The sequence below is a fragment of the Electrona antarctica genome (genome assembly GCF_951216825.1).
Source record: "Electrona antarctica genome assembly, chromosome: 10".
NCBI lineage: Eukaryota > Metazoa > Chordata > Actinopteri > Myctophiformes > Myctophidae > Electrona > Electrona antarctica.
The window spans coordinates 31,401,728-31,414,949 of NC_136791.1; the positions used below are offsets into that span (position 1 = coordinate 31,401,728).

General features: G+C 41.7%; 1 protein-coding gene across 2 annotated transcripts in view; it reads left to right on the forward strand.

The window, feature by feature from the left end:
• The window catches only part of LOC306930573 (striatin-like), a 57,490-nt gene that overhangs the window by 21,426 nt on the left and 22,842 nt on the right, over nt 1-13,222 (forward strand). For both annotated transcript variants that reach the window (XM_079511605.1, XM_079511606.1), the window contains exons 3-5: nt 3,795-3,868; nt 9,284-9,362; nt 12,951-13,112. In XM_079511605.1, the coding sequence (XP_079367731.1) occupies nt 3,795-3,868; nt 9,284-9,362; nt 12,951-13,112 (315 nt within the window). The remainder of the gene's footprint in view (nt 1-3,794; nt 3,869-9,283; nt 9,363-12,950; nt 13,113-13,222) is intronic.

Consider the following 13,222-nt stretch of genomic DNA (forward strand, 5'->3'; position numbering starts at 1 on the left):
AACGGTCATGTGTGGATTTAGAACAGATTACGTCATATGGCAGCCGAGTCTATGGGAGTTCTAATGTTTGTTTTTAGAGCACTTATGACATCGTACTTATGACGGAAATCATTTGCCTGCCAATTCTATGGACTTTGAGGATATTACAATGTTTGTTTAGAGAGCACTTAACCCATTCTGGGCAGGAACCCCTTTTGGTGTTTTAAGCGTTATGTTATACTTTTGCTATTGAAAAATAGCAGTTCTACGAGCTTGTAGATCTGCTATTGTTTTTTTAAATCGTGAAAATGTGGCGCAAATTATTTTATATATATTCTTTCAGAATGTTGTTCCCTGGAACAACATATTTTCAGATGGGTGTCTGTGGCCAATTTACATATATTTTGGGTGTCCTTGACATGAAAATGTTTGAGAACGACTGACATAGAAACATGGGTTTTTCAGGAAACTGTCAGGATTTAGAAGGCATTTGTAGAATCGTCCTCGGATCTTAATGGGTTAAGTTATGACGTAAATCATTTGTCAGCCAAGTCTATGGACAGTTTAATGTTGGGTTAGGGCACCACATGGCCACGTAAGACATGTTGCCGATATAAATACAGTGGGCGCCCCTCACTATTTTTGACTATCTTTTCTGTATCAGTGGTGCTCAATATTTCATGTCAAGGACCCCAAAAATTATCTGTAATTGGCCTCCAACCCCCATCTCAAAATATGTGGTTCCAGTGACCCCCCAGAAGCAAAGATTTGAGTTAAAAACATTGGCTCTGAAAGAATATATATTCAAAGATTTCACGATTTTTCAAAAATAGCAGACCTACAAGCTCGTAGTGCGGCACTCGGTACCGCGCTATGAGCTTGTAGATCTGCTATTTTTCAATAGCTAAAGCATAACATAATGCTTAAAACACCAAAATGGGTTCCCGCCCAGAATGGGTTAAATTCCCCATTGACAATGAATGGAGAATTTACGTCACTAGAGCGATGCCCGTGTTGTGATGTCAGAACAGTCCTGATCTACATATGGAGATATTGGGCTGATCATCATTATGTATGTGTCCCTGTTATGCCCATATATGGAGTTCTTTGTCCAGGCATGCCCAAATATGGGGTGTTGAGATGTCAGAACAGGCCAGCTTATGGAGTTCTACTCAGGGCATGCCCACATATGGAGTGTTATGATGTCGGAACAGGCCAGCACCATATATGGACCATGGGCTGAGGCCCTGTCCTGAGCCCGGCCTTTTGTGGCGGTTCCGGACAACCGTGGGTCCGCCCAACTCGTCACCGGGCACTGCACTCCCTGTGTGTGATGGTGTGGAACGCGTGTGTCTAATTTGAAGTCGGTGGGGTGAACGGTTCCACGGGTTACGTGGATTACACACTTACGTACAGACGTACGTATTAGTGCATTTATAGATGGATAGACATGTTACATCATGATGATGTACGATGATAAGAGCGCCCCTCACTTCAGGCGGGTGTGATTTTTATTTTTGAAAAGGATTGGGGGGGCGGGCTTTACATTTACTTTAATTTCTTTTCAACAATAGCAACAATAGCAGATCTAGTCGATCAGCTGGTTTGCAATTTTCCCTGACAACTTTTGTACGTCAAAGTTTACTATAGGGCTATATTGAATATTTGGGTATTACTATTATTATTATTATCACCAATTTAGACCTGAGCTCGATTCCACAAAATGTCTTCTAAATCCTACTAGTTTTCTGAAAAAAACAGTTTTTTAAGGACCCCCAGAATTATCTCTATTTGGCCGCGGACCCCCATCTGAAACTATGTTGTTCCAGGGACCTTCCAGAAGCAAAGATTTGAGTTAAAAACATTCGCTGTGAAAGTATATATATTCAAATATTTGCACCACATTTTCACGATTTTTCAAAAATAGCAGACCTACAAGCTTGTAGCGCCGTGCTATGAGCTTGTAGATCTGCTATTTTTCAATAGCTAAAGCATAACATAATGCTTAAAACACCAAAATGGGTTAAGGTTAATTGGAAACGTGTCAATATATGAAAAATATAAAAAAAACGCTCTTCAAGATTATTTCATTTAAAAAAAACGTAATCTATAGTATATTTGCTAAGAAAATTATAGATAGTTGCAGACCTACATTTTAGTATACGCCATATGGTATGTCTACTAGTTTATGTAGCTGTTTATGACCGCACGGAATTGGGACACGGTGTCAGTGTTGTTGTCACTCTGTCTCCCGGCATTGTGTTTAGGGAGGGACGTTAACATGTTTCCCACCTAGGTTGCTTTACACATGGAGTTCCCCTCCCCGGCGGTCCGTAAGCGTATATATTTATATATCCTATTCCTTCCTCCCGCCATGGGGCCTCGGCCTCAGGAGTGACACACAACCTAGAATGAGAGCTGCTGCTTTCCCTGCGTTGCCTGGCAACGGGTCACGTCTCGGAGGACTTGGATAAAAAGAGTAACTGGGATAGCCTTCTTGAATGCACAGGATGTTCCCAATTTAAAAAAGACATTTGATGGTTAAAGAGTCCTTCTGGATGACTTTGGGGTGAGAGGAGGGGGGGGGGGGGGGGGGGCTGCGGAATGGTGGGACGGACTGTGTGAACTGCAGGGCATGCGTTCTTGCGATTCACTCCCCAGACCTGTGCCACTGATGTGGGGTTTCTGATGTGGGATGTGTGTGCACAATCGTCATCAGTAGCTGTAAAATCAGTGTGCCTGGGGCCCTGGGCCATGGCTCAGTGGTCCAGGCACCTTGGCTGGTAATCCAGTCTGGCAGTGTGCCGCTGGTTCGACTCCCGATCCCGACGGCCCTTACTGCATGTCTTCCCCCCATCTCTCTCCCCATTTCCTGTCAGCCTACTGTCTGTCCCTCCCATAAAAAAAATAAAGGCGAAAGCCACAAAAAAACATTAAAAAGAATCAGTGTACACGGGTTCATTTGGTTACACTTGTACACTCTCAGAGTTATAAATGGATTTAAAAAAGAATTATGCTGTCTCTACACAGATGTAAGCAACGTCACATTGCTAATATTCCGTGTTAAGTGTATGCGGATAGCACCGGAGATGCAATCTACAAGTAATGATGTGAAACAAACGAGCTGATTGGTTCCCGTTAATTAGCCCACATTAATGATGTAACGCTGTGCCAGATACTTTGCATAAAGGGTTTTCTTAACGGGTTGAATGCCAGCAATATACGGCTGTCTTTCAGGCTAGACTGCCTATGTTTAAAGTTACCTTTGAACAGCCAGTGCACCGATAGCTGAGTTGCTTGTCATGAAAATCCACTTTAAAACGGTGTAATCGTCGGTAGTGCTGTCGCCTCACAGCTAAAAGGTCCTGGGTTCGATTCCCGCTGATGACACTGTGGGTGCTGGGGGCGTGTTCTTTCCTCCACGTCATCAGTGCCCATACCCGAGGCGGGGTTGGTGAAAGGGCCTTTCTGTGTGGAGTTTGCATGAGGGTAGGTACCCTCACAAAAAACATGCAGTAATCCTGGTCTCTAAACTACCTCCCCCTGGCCAGCCGGGGCGCCTGATGGAGGGGAAAGGAACTGGTTGGAATAACATGTTCCCTCCACGCGCTACGTCCAACCAGGGAAAGGAGGAGCAACTTGGACACTCAAGCATGAAGGAAGCATGAGTTCAAGTCCGTTGCTCTCCCCAGGTTGGCGGAGGGCAACTCGTGAATAGAAGTCAAAGTGTTAATAATAGCCTGCTTTCAGACCTTGTTAATAATCAGCATTGTTTGATTCTTTGTCCATTTCCCTCTCATTTCTCCTAACTCCAGAGCAAAGTACCACAAGTTAAAATATGGAACGGAGCTGAACCAGGGTGAAGTGAAGCCCCCGACCTACGACTCAGGTAAGACTATGGAAGAGCCAGACGTTGCCATCGCCCTAGGCTCCAGTGGTGGAAAAGTACTTTTACTTAAGTACTCTACTTAAGTACAGTTTTGAGGTATTTGTACTTTACTTGAGTATGTAAAATTTTCAGTACTTCTACTAGATTTTGTAGATTTTGTAGATTTTGATTATTATTACAAAACGTACATTACCCACTTCAGCCCTATATACATTTTGGACATTTGAAAATAGCCGATCTACAAGCTCACAATGCGTCGCGATGCAACGCATTGTGAGCTTGTAGATCTACTATTTTCAAAAGATTTCTATACATTTTAAAAGTGACATTCTGCACATTGAGTACTTTTGGTACTTTTTGATGCCAATACGTTTGTACTTCTACTCGAGTACATTTTGAATTCCGGACTGTTACTTGTAACGGGGTATTTCTGTATTGCCGTATGTATACAGCCTCTGCTACAGTAAATCATTGTGATTGCTATGTTCACATACCTGGAATGACATCGAGTGCCCGGCGTGCGTTAGTCTGCATACTTGCGTACATGTCGAATCCTGTTTCCTGCTCGCTAGTTTCATCACTGTGTCCTATTTATTTCCCTGGGAACGTAACAGAGGAGTTGTTGTGCAACAGCCACCGTTTCACCAGCCATAAGTGACTGGGAAGAGCAATGTTAAACGCAGACCAGTTGTTTGAGTTCACTGGATGAAACTGTTTGTCATGTATACATTTCCCTTATTTAGCCATCTTAACCCGTAGCACTTGCTCGATGAGTCGATGACCTTACAGGCGTATGCATTTTATGTAGACATGGTAGCGCTCTATAGTTTATACTATATATACTATATATACTGTATACTCATTCAAACTCATTGTTTCATTGTACAGATATTCTACTGTTAGACGGATGTTAGGTTCTATTTTCTCATCTATCTGATGTATTACCATGTGGTGTTATGTTCTTGCTCACTGTAAATCGCACTGGATTAAGAGCGTCTGAAAAATGCCTAAATTGTAGATCCAACAGCACCCTTTTATACATGGAAAAAAACATCTTGCTTTGATCTCGGACATCTCTGCGGACATCTGGATGTGCCATTGGTTTAGTAAAATTGAGGGTGAAAACGTCAGATGCTATACCTTGCTTTCAGAGATATTCGTAGTAGTAGTAGTAGTAGAAAAAAAAGACATCAGATATCGCATAACCGGTACCTTTGTTAGTGTGGTTGCATTGTGCTTTGTTGCAAAGATTCTGTCAACTTTAAGAATCTTTCACATTCCGCAGGTGTGTAACTGGGTCAATATCGTGGCTTGCAGCAGTACCGCCTGTTAGGTGTAAGGTTCTTTATTTGGGTCAACTTTACTTATATAAAGGTGTTAAATTAACCCATTAACACAATCAGTGCCGGGATTCCTTCAAAATAGAAGCTCTTGGGTGCCGGAAAGACATGGCCGCTTTTACTCTGAATCCCCCCCCCCCCGGGAAAAGAACGGAGAAATATTTTTGCTAGCTAACCATGCCGATTTCGTTTATACGATACATGATCCAAAAAGCGTTCCTATTTTGAACGAGAGGCATGTTGAAGTCAGAAATGAAGCACTTAGTATATCCATCAGATACAGCGCCCTGGACTAGGAGAGACGAGGCATTCATTCTGCCGCGCTAACAGCTAAGTGAACGGTAAGCTAATATGATCGAACGACGGTGGCCGAGTGTCTGACTGAAAAATAAAAAATTCTGAATATTCTCTCCTCGCCTGATATCATTAAGGATGCGCTAGGACGTGTACACTGTACACACGTCCAATGCATCCCTCGATTGGATTCCCTAGGACGTGTGGCTACGTCCTACGGACGTAAACGGTTAAAACCCCTTTAGACCTATGTCAGTCGTTCTCTAACATTTTCATGTCAAGGACCACCGCAAAATATATGTAATTGGCCGCCAACCCCCATCTGACAATATGTTGTTCCAGGGACCCCTCAGAAGCAAATATTTGAGTTAAAAACGTTTGCTCTGAAATAATATACATTCAAAGATTTCCACAGCTTGGTGCTGCGCTATGAGCTTGTAGATCTGCTATTTTTCAATAGGTAAAGTATAACATAATGCCTAAAACACCAAAAGGGGTTCCCGTCCAGAATGGTACGCATCTTTTTCACCTTAGCTTTTAACCACATTAACCATTATTTTTTACTTTAGCTATTAAAAAATAGCAGATATACAAGCTCTTAGCGCAGTACTGAGTTCCGCGCTATAAGCTTGTAGTCTCCCAACAGTATAGGAACTCTACGCTTCCCCACTCTGGAAGGTCTCATCCTAGCATCAAACCGGAGGCCCTTTCCACAGCACTGCGGACCTCCACTGATTGTCCAAAAAGTTGAAAATAATTGAATTGACGCCAGGATTAGATAACGCTACTTGAATGTATGGTTGGAGCATCACTAATAATTATGCCCGCAACATGTTTTTTTTTCTCCTTACGCCAGCATTTCTGTCACTATGATGTGAAAGGTTAGGGGCTTCAGGATCTCCATGAATTAAACTCACTGACTTGTGTATAACACAGATTATGTGATTTGTGAACATGTTATACTGTATGTGGTTTGTCCGTAGACGAGAGAGAGGGAGAGAGAATCGCTGATAAAATAATCAATAGAGTTGCAGCCCTAATTGGGTGTTTTACCATTGATTTCAACTCTGCTCAAATTTTATTTATAGAGCACATGGTCTATAAATATGATATGATCATACTTCCAATCAATATCACCATTGGTTGGAGAAAAAAAAATACTCTTTCCACTGTCCCTTGGAAAGTATTTAGCATGTCTGAAGTGTAAGACAAGTATGCCTATATAAAATGATAATGTGACATACCGTATTGGTGGTGGGATTGTTTCAATTCCCCTGCGGGTTCCATGTTTTGCGGTGCTGTGGTTGTGACAGCCCTGTGGCGTTAACACCCATTAATACCTCAACTGTCAATTTCAAAGCGCTTATGTGCGTATTTTCAAAAACATAATAGAAGTGTTTATTTGTGGAGATTATCTTGTTAAACCAAAATCTGTGGTGGCAATAACTTGCCTCGTCATCCCTGTAGCACTCCATTGGACTCCCATGCACCTCCCCGTCCCCCTCCCTCAGCAGTCCCATTTTGATAGTGACTCATTTCCCATTGCTCATCCCTATTCAAGAAGCCTGTTCACCGGGGGCGAAGCACTCCTTTCAACACTATTCCGGGCAGTGCAAAAATTGCAAATATCTATCTCTACTTTTTCAATGATAGATAGAAATATACTGTGTAGCGAATATTAAAGCCTATACCCGCCCATAGGCTACATGTACCTAATTCCATTAAAATAGCAATATCTATTTCTCTCTTTTCTCTCTTTCTCTCTTTTTCTTCAAAGATAGATGGAAATGTACTGTGTAGCTAATATTAGAGGCTATGTCCCCCCCAATGTTACAGCACAACGTGTGCGTGTGCGTGTGCGCGTGCGTCTGCGCGCTAGGGCATTAAGCAACTAGTCGACTAGTTTATTAGTCGACTAGTAAATCCACTAGTCGACCTTGTTGGTACTAGTTGACTAGTTGATTTTTTTTCCCGATTTTGTAGGCCTCAAGATCAGGTAGATTATAGTTATAGTCACCATGTACACAGTTTTTCAATGTACAAATATTTTTTCAAAAAACAAAAGTGTATTTTTTTAATTTATTTTATTTTTTACATAATAGGTAGTTAAACAACTAGTCGACTAGTAAACTAGGCAACTAGTCAACTAGTAAAAATGACTAGAAGTGAATGCCCTAGTGCGCGCGCGTGTGCGGACTGGGCAGAAGAGTATAGGGGCGGGGGGTGCGCTGCCCCGGAAGAGTGTAGAAACGAGTGCTTCACAGGAGAGGGAACTTCCTACACCCTGACCCCGGTCCCCCCCATGGGGGGTGCCTGCTCATCACCCTCCTGAATTAGACGTGACCCCGTTCCGGGGCAACCTTATGACTCTGCGGTGCCAACTCACTCAGCCCTCTCTCTGTCTATGTCTTATTACCCCCGTGGTTAGCGTAGTGCTGGTGTCAGTGTTGTCGTCGTCCACCACAGATGGCTTGCGCTGATGTGGATGGTGTAGGCATCATACATTAGATGTAGAGTAGACCTGCTTGCTCTCTCTCACATGTCACGGGGGACCTGTTTAAAAGCCACTCATGAGTGGCCATTTTGGAGTTGTTTACACGACACAGTTGTTACATATTGGAACAGCCTTTTGCTTTTTAAAGCCAGTTGAAGTGCCATTTCTAGCAAGTGTTACATCTGCTCTCCAATGATGTCTAAAATGTTTTATGAAGGTCTCCACTGGCATGTTATCATTAGTAATAAGCTACATACTTTTGTGGCTGCCGTGTGGCAGGTTCGAAATGAATGAACCATTTAGATTATTACAGGTCACAAGCCTAACGTGGTACAGTGGTTTGTTTCAGTGATAAGAGGCTATATTTTGCCCTGAAACATCCAAACTTAACACGTCTTCGGCCCTGTAATTTGCCTATCTGTGGCATATTTCTGTTGCGGTGTGATGTCAATGACGCAAGTAGTGGAGCATGCCTCCAGTGTTGAAACTGCTTAATTATAATGCTCTATAGACTTAGATGGCAACATCTTGGAGCTGAATGCGTGTACTTGCCTGGATGCTGCGTGCGTGCAGTGGTGCAAAGTAACTCAGTACATTTACGCAAGTACTACTGTATTACTGAAGTACAATGTTGAGGTATTTTATTTTTTACTTTACTGGAGTGTTTCCAATTATCAGTATTTTGACTTCTACTCCACTACATCTCAGAGGCAAATATTATACTTTTACTCCACTGCAATTATTTGAAAACCTATGCTACTAGCTACAAAACATCAAACAAACCACTTCAGCCCTCCTATATACTGTACATTTCATACAAATAAGCCGATCTACAAGCTCACATGTCTTGCCGATGCGACACATTGTGAGCATGTAGATCTGCGATAAAATATTTCAATCTTTTTTTTGGTCTACTTTTGGTACTTTTAAGTACATTTTGATACCAATACTTTTACTCAAGTAAGTTTTGAATACAGGACTTTTACTTGTAACAGAGTATTTCTACATTGCAGTATTGATATTTTACTTAAGTAAAAAATGAGAGTACTTTTTCCACCACTGCTGCAGGAATGCTCTGATTTGTTTACACAGTGGGATTAATGTCAGTGAGGCTTTGTGTGCTTTGTGTTGAGTTGCGTTGTGATTTGTCTGTCTGTGTGTGTGTGTGTGTGTGTGTGTGTGTGTGTGTGTGTGTGTGTGTGTGTGTGTGTGTGTGTGTGTGTGTGTGTGTGTGTGTGTGTGTGTGCGTGTGCGTGTGCGTGTGCGTGTGTGTGCGTCTTGCCCTAGATGAGGCCAATGAGAACGAGGCTCCCGGGTCTCTGAACAATCAGCTGTCCTGGAAACATGGCCGTCAGCTGCTCAGACAGTGAGTACCACACGCACGCACACACACACACACACACCGTGTCTGATTCTGGAAGGACGCATCCTTTCACCTTGGTTCATTTGGACAGCAAAGTTTGATGTAGTTTGAGCCATAGTCTAAATATCATGAGATTTTAGCCCGGCTAAATGTACAGTTGATTTTGTCGACAATTTATATTTTTTCCTTTGGAGGGCCTTGATGGTGAACATAGCCGATCTACAAGCTCACAACGCGTCCAGCGGCGGCGCGTTGTGAGCTTGTAGTTCTACTCGATTGGATCTCTTCTCCAGTAGTCCCTCCCTAACATTTTAGTCATCATAGCTTATTTTTGTGTAGTTTTTATTTAGTTTTTGTCCGTGAAAAAAGGTAGTCGACGAACATTTTCCGTCATGTAGTCAACACTGCTTGGCACCTAGATACGAACGCTCCTCATTTGGTACCGGACCGACCGGTCATGTCCAAACAGTTACATGAATTAACTTGAAAAGGTAGTGTGAGGCCTTGGAGCTTTTGTTTGTTTGTAATTTTATTGTATTTGCAAGACGCTGAAAAAGTTATAAACAATTAAAATACAGGGATGTAATGGTCGCCTGGCTCTCCCCTAGGCCTTATGGGTAATTCAGATCTACGCAGCCAACCACTTGATGTTTCATCAAACATTTTGCCATAACGAGGAACCTAATTGGTTCACATGCCATCTTCCTACTGCAATGAGACAGTCCTAAGCGACTAATATACAAATAAGAATCTACCTAACTAGCAAGATTCCTCTAGAAGATTAACCCATTCTGAACGGGAACCCTTTTGGTGTTTTAAGCATTATGTTATGCTTTAGCTATTGAAAAATAGCAGATCTACAAGCTCGTAGCGCGGCACCGAGTGCCACGCTACAAGCTTGTAGGTCTGCTATTTTTGAAAAATCGTAAAAATGTGGCGCAAATTTGGAATATAATATACTTTCAGAGCTAATCTTTTTTAACTCAAATCTTTGCTTCTGGGAAACAACATATTTTGAGATGGGGGTCGGTGGCCAAATACATATGATTCTAGGGGTCCTTGACATGAAATAGTATATAGAAACATAGGTTTTTAAGAAAATTGTCAGGATTTAGAAGACATTTGTAGAATCGAGCTCGGGTCTAAATGGGTTAAACCTTTTCCATTTCTTCTAAAAACTCCACATCGCCACCATATGAAATCCACCCGATTGACTCTTGATTCTTTCTACTTTAGTGTTACTAAAGAGTTGGTTTCGGTTCTCAGCTTTCAGCTTTATTATGTCATCATAATGTAGGTTAACACAGGGTCAAACGCTACAATGAAATGTGTGGGAAACGGGTCTGCTCAGCTGTAAGAGCGCTATTCATTCAACAATAACAGCACTAGTCATGTAAAGATTAATTTAAAAACAATTTAAAAACAAAGAAAAATGTAATACTTTCCATGAATAAGTTTAAGAAGTAAACAAAATGAAAAAAAAGTTTTAAGAAGTAGTGAAAATAGCAGATCTACAAGCTCACAATGTGCTGGGAAATGACGCGTTGTGAGCTTGTAGATTGAGTCCCGGGCAAACATCTAATTCCTCCTTTGGGTCTTGAGCTAAAACGTTTGCTGTTTGTTGTTTTCGTCGACTAAAACTAAGATGAAAAATGTTCGTCGACTACCTTTTTTCACTGACGAAAACTACATGGAAACTAAATAAAAACTAATCTATGATGAGTGAAACTAATACTAAATAAACTGACAATTTCGTCGACAAATAAAAACTAGACTAAAATGTTAGGATGGGACTAGTGGACAAGCGATCCAGAATAAGTCATTTCACACTTGGTTGCATGCTGAAAAAGTGAAAATAGCAGATCTACAAGCTCAAAACGCGTTCGGCTATTTATTTTCAGCAAGTGTAAGAACAGACATTTCGATGGCATCAAGGTCCGCCAAAATACATTTTAGTCGACTAAATCAACTGTAGATTAAAGTATGATGATATTTAGTCGACTAAAACTAGACAAACACTAAAACATTCCAGGTGACTAAAATGTGACTAAAACTAAATAAACTATTCAAAAGACTATGACTATAACTAAAATAAAAATGTGCTGTCAAAAACAACACCGGTATGTACTATGTATGTATATATATCTGTCCTGATACAATGGCAGCAGTCATGGATGCTCGATAGCTCATGTTTGCATACAGCAGGTAAGCAGAGCTGCAATGTGGAATATTTTAATTTAGGTTGTGACTTGAGTATTGGTCTTTTTGTTATCTGGTGACGGAACCTAACAGGGCTGGGGTTAACTATATTAACAGCAGTCCTCTGGTCAAAGAGCTCCCTCACCTGGACATCAGTAGTCATTACCGTTCTTGGTCTCATGTTGTGTGTCGACACTAGCTGGCTCTGGAGAATGTTGCCTATACGTATCTCTCTCCTGTCAGTCCGTCTGTGTACAATGATCCAGGCTCAGGCCTTTACCCCCAGACGCCATCAGGCAACTTCACACATCACATCACTTCACACATCTCATTTTTGTCCCCCCCCTAAGCATGTGCCAAGTGACAGATCAAATATACCCCCTCCACCCCCTCACTCACACAGCCAGTAAGGCTGCTAAAATCGCTAGAGCTTTCGTTGTGGACGGTGTTGTTTTCGTCGACTAAAACTATAACGAAAAATGTTTGTCGACTACCTTTTTTTCACTGACAACTAAATGGAAAATAAATAAACTAAGCTATGGTGACTAAATATACTGTCGATTTTGTTAACAAATAAAAACTAGACTAAAATGTTAGGAGGGACTAGTGGACATTGGACAAGAGATCCAGCATAAGTCATTTTACACTTCGTTGCATGCTGAAAATAGCACAACGTGTTGCGCTACGACACGTTGTGAGCTTGTAGATCGCTATTTTCAGCAAGTGTAAAATCAGTCATTACTACGGCGTCGAGGCCCGCCAAAATACAAAAATTGCAGCTGGGAGGTCCCTGGAACAACATATTTTCAGATGGGGGTTGGCAGTCAATTACATATAATTCTGGGCGTCCTTGACATGAAATAGTTTGAGTTTCTACTGACATAGAAACATGGGTTTTTCAGAAAACTGTCATGATTTAGATGACATTTGTAGAATCTGGTCAGTCCAAAATGGGTTAATAGCTATTGGCTTTAATAGTTCATTCAGTGAGAAGTTCAGTTATATTGGAGAAATAGGATCAACTTAATTCTACTATCGTCGTCCTGGTTGATTGTTGCCGAGCATTTACACGGAACAGCCGTAAACTATCATGTGTAAAAATATAATTCTAAAATAAATAGTCTGGAATTTGTTAAAAGAACATACCAGTCTCTCTCAGAGAGAGAGAGAGAGAGGCAAGTTTCATGTGATTTAGAGGTATTAAGATACGTTTTTTTGGGCATCAGACTTCAATCATGAATAGGCTGGTATATCTAACGATCATTGCTCAAAAAAAAATATATATAAAACAAAGTTCCTTTAGCCTAAATTTATGCTACAGTGTATTGGCATTTGGCAGAAGAACAGAGAACCGATTTTCAAGATAACAAACATAACCTTGATGTGTTTCAGATACCTTCAGGAGGTGGGCTACACAGACACCATCCTGGATGTGAAGTCCCAGCGAGTGAGGGCCCTGTTGGGCCTGGCAGGAGATGGAGGGAGGACGGGGGACAGGACCGGTTCTGAGCCTCTGGTCAACGGGACAGATGCGTCACCAAAGGGCACTAGAGGGTAAGAGCTCCTCTATGAGTGTGAGTCACACACATGTTGTCCCAGGATATGGTATTTCTTTGATGACCTCAAGTAGTCCCATGTTGTTTTGCCGTGTGCCCGAGCTGTAT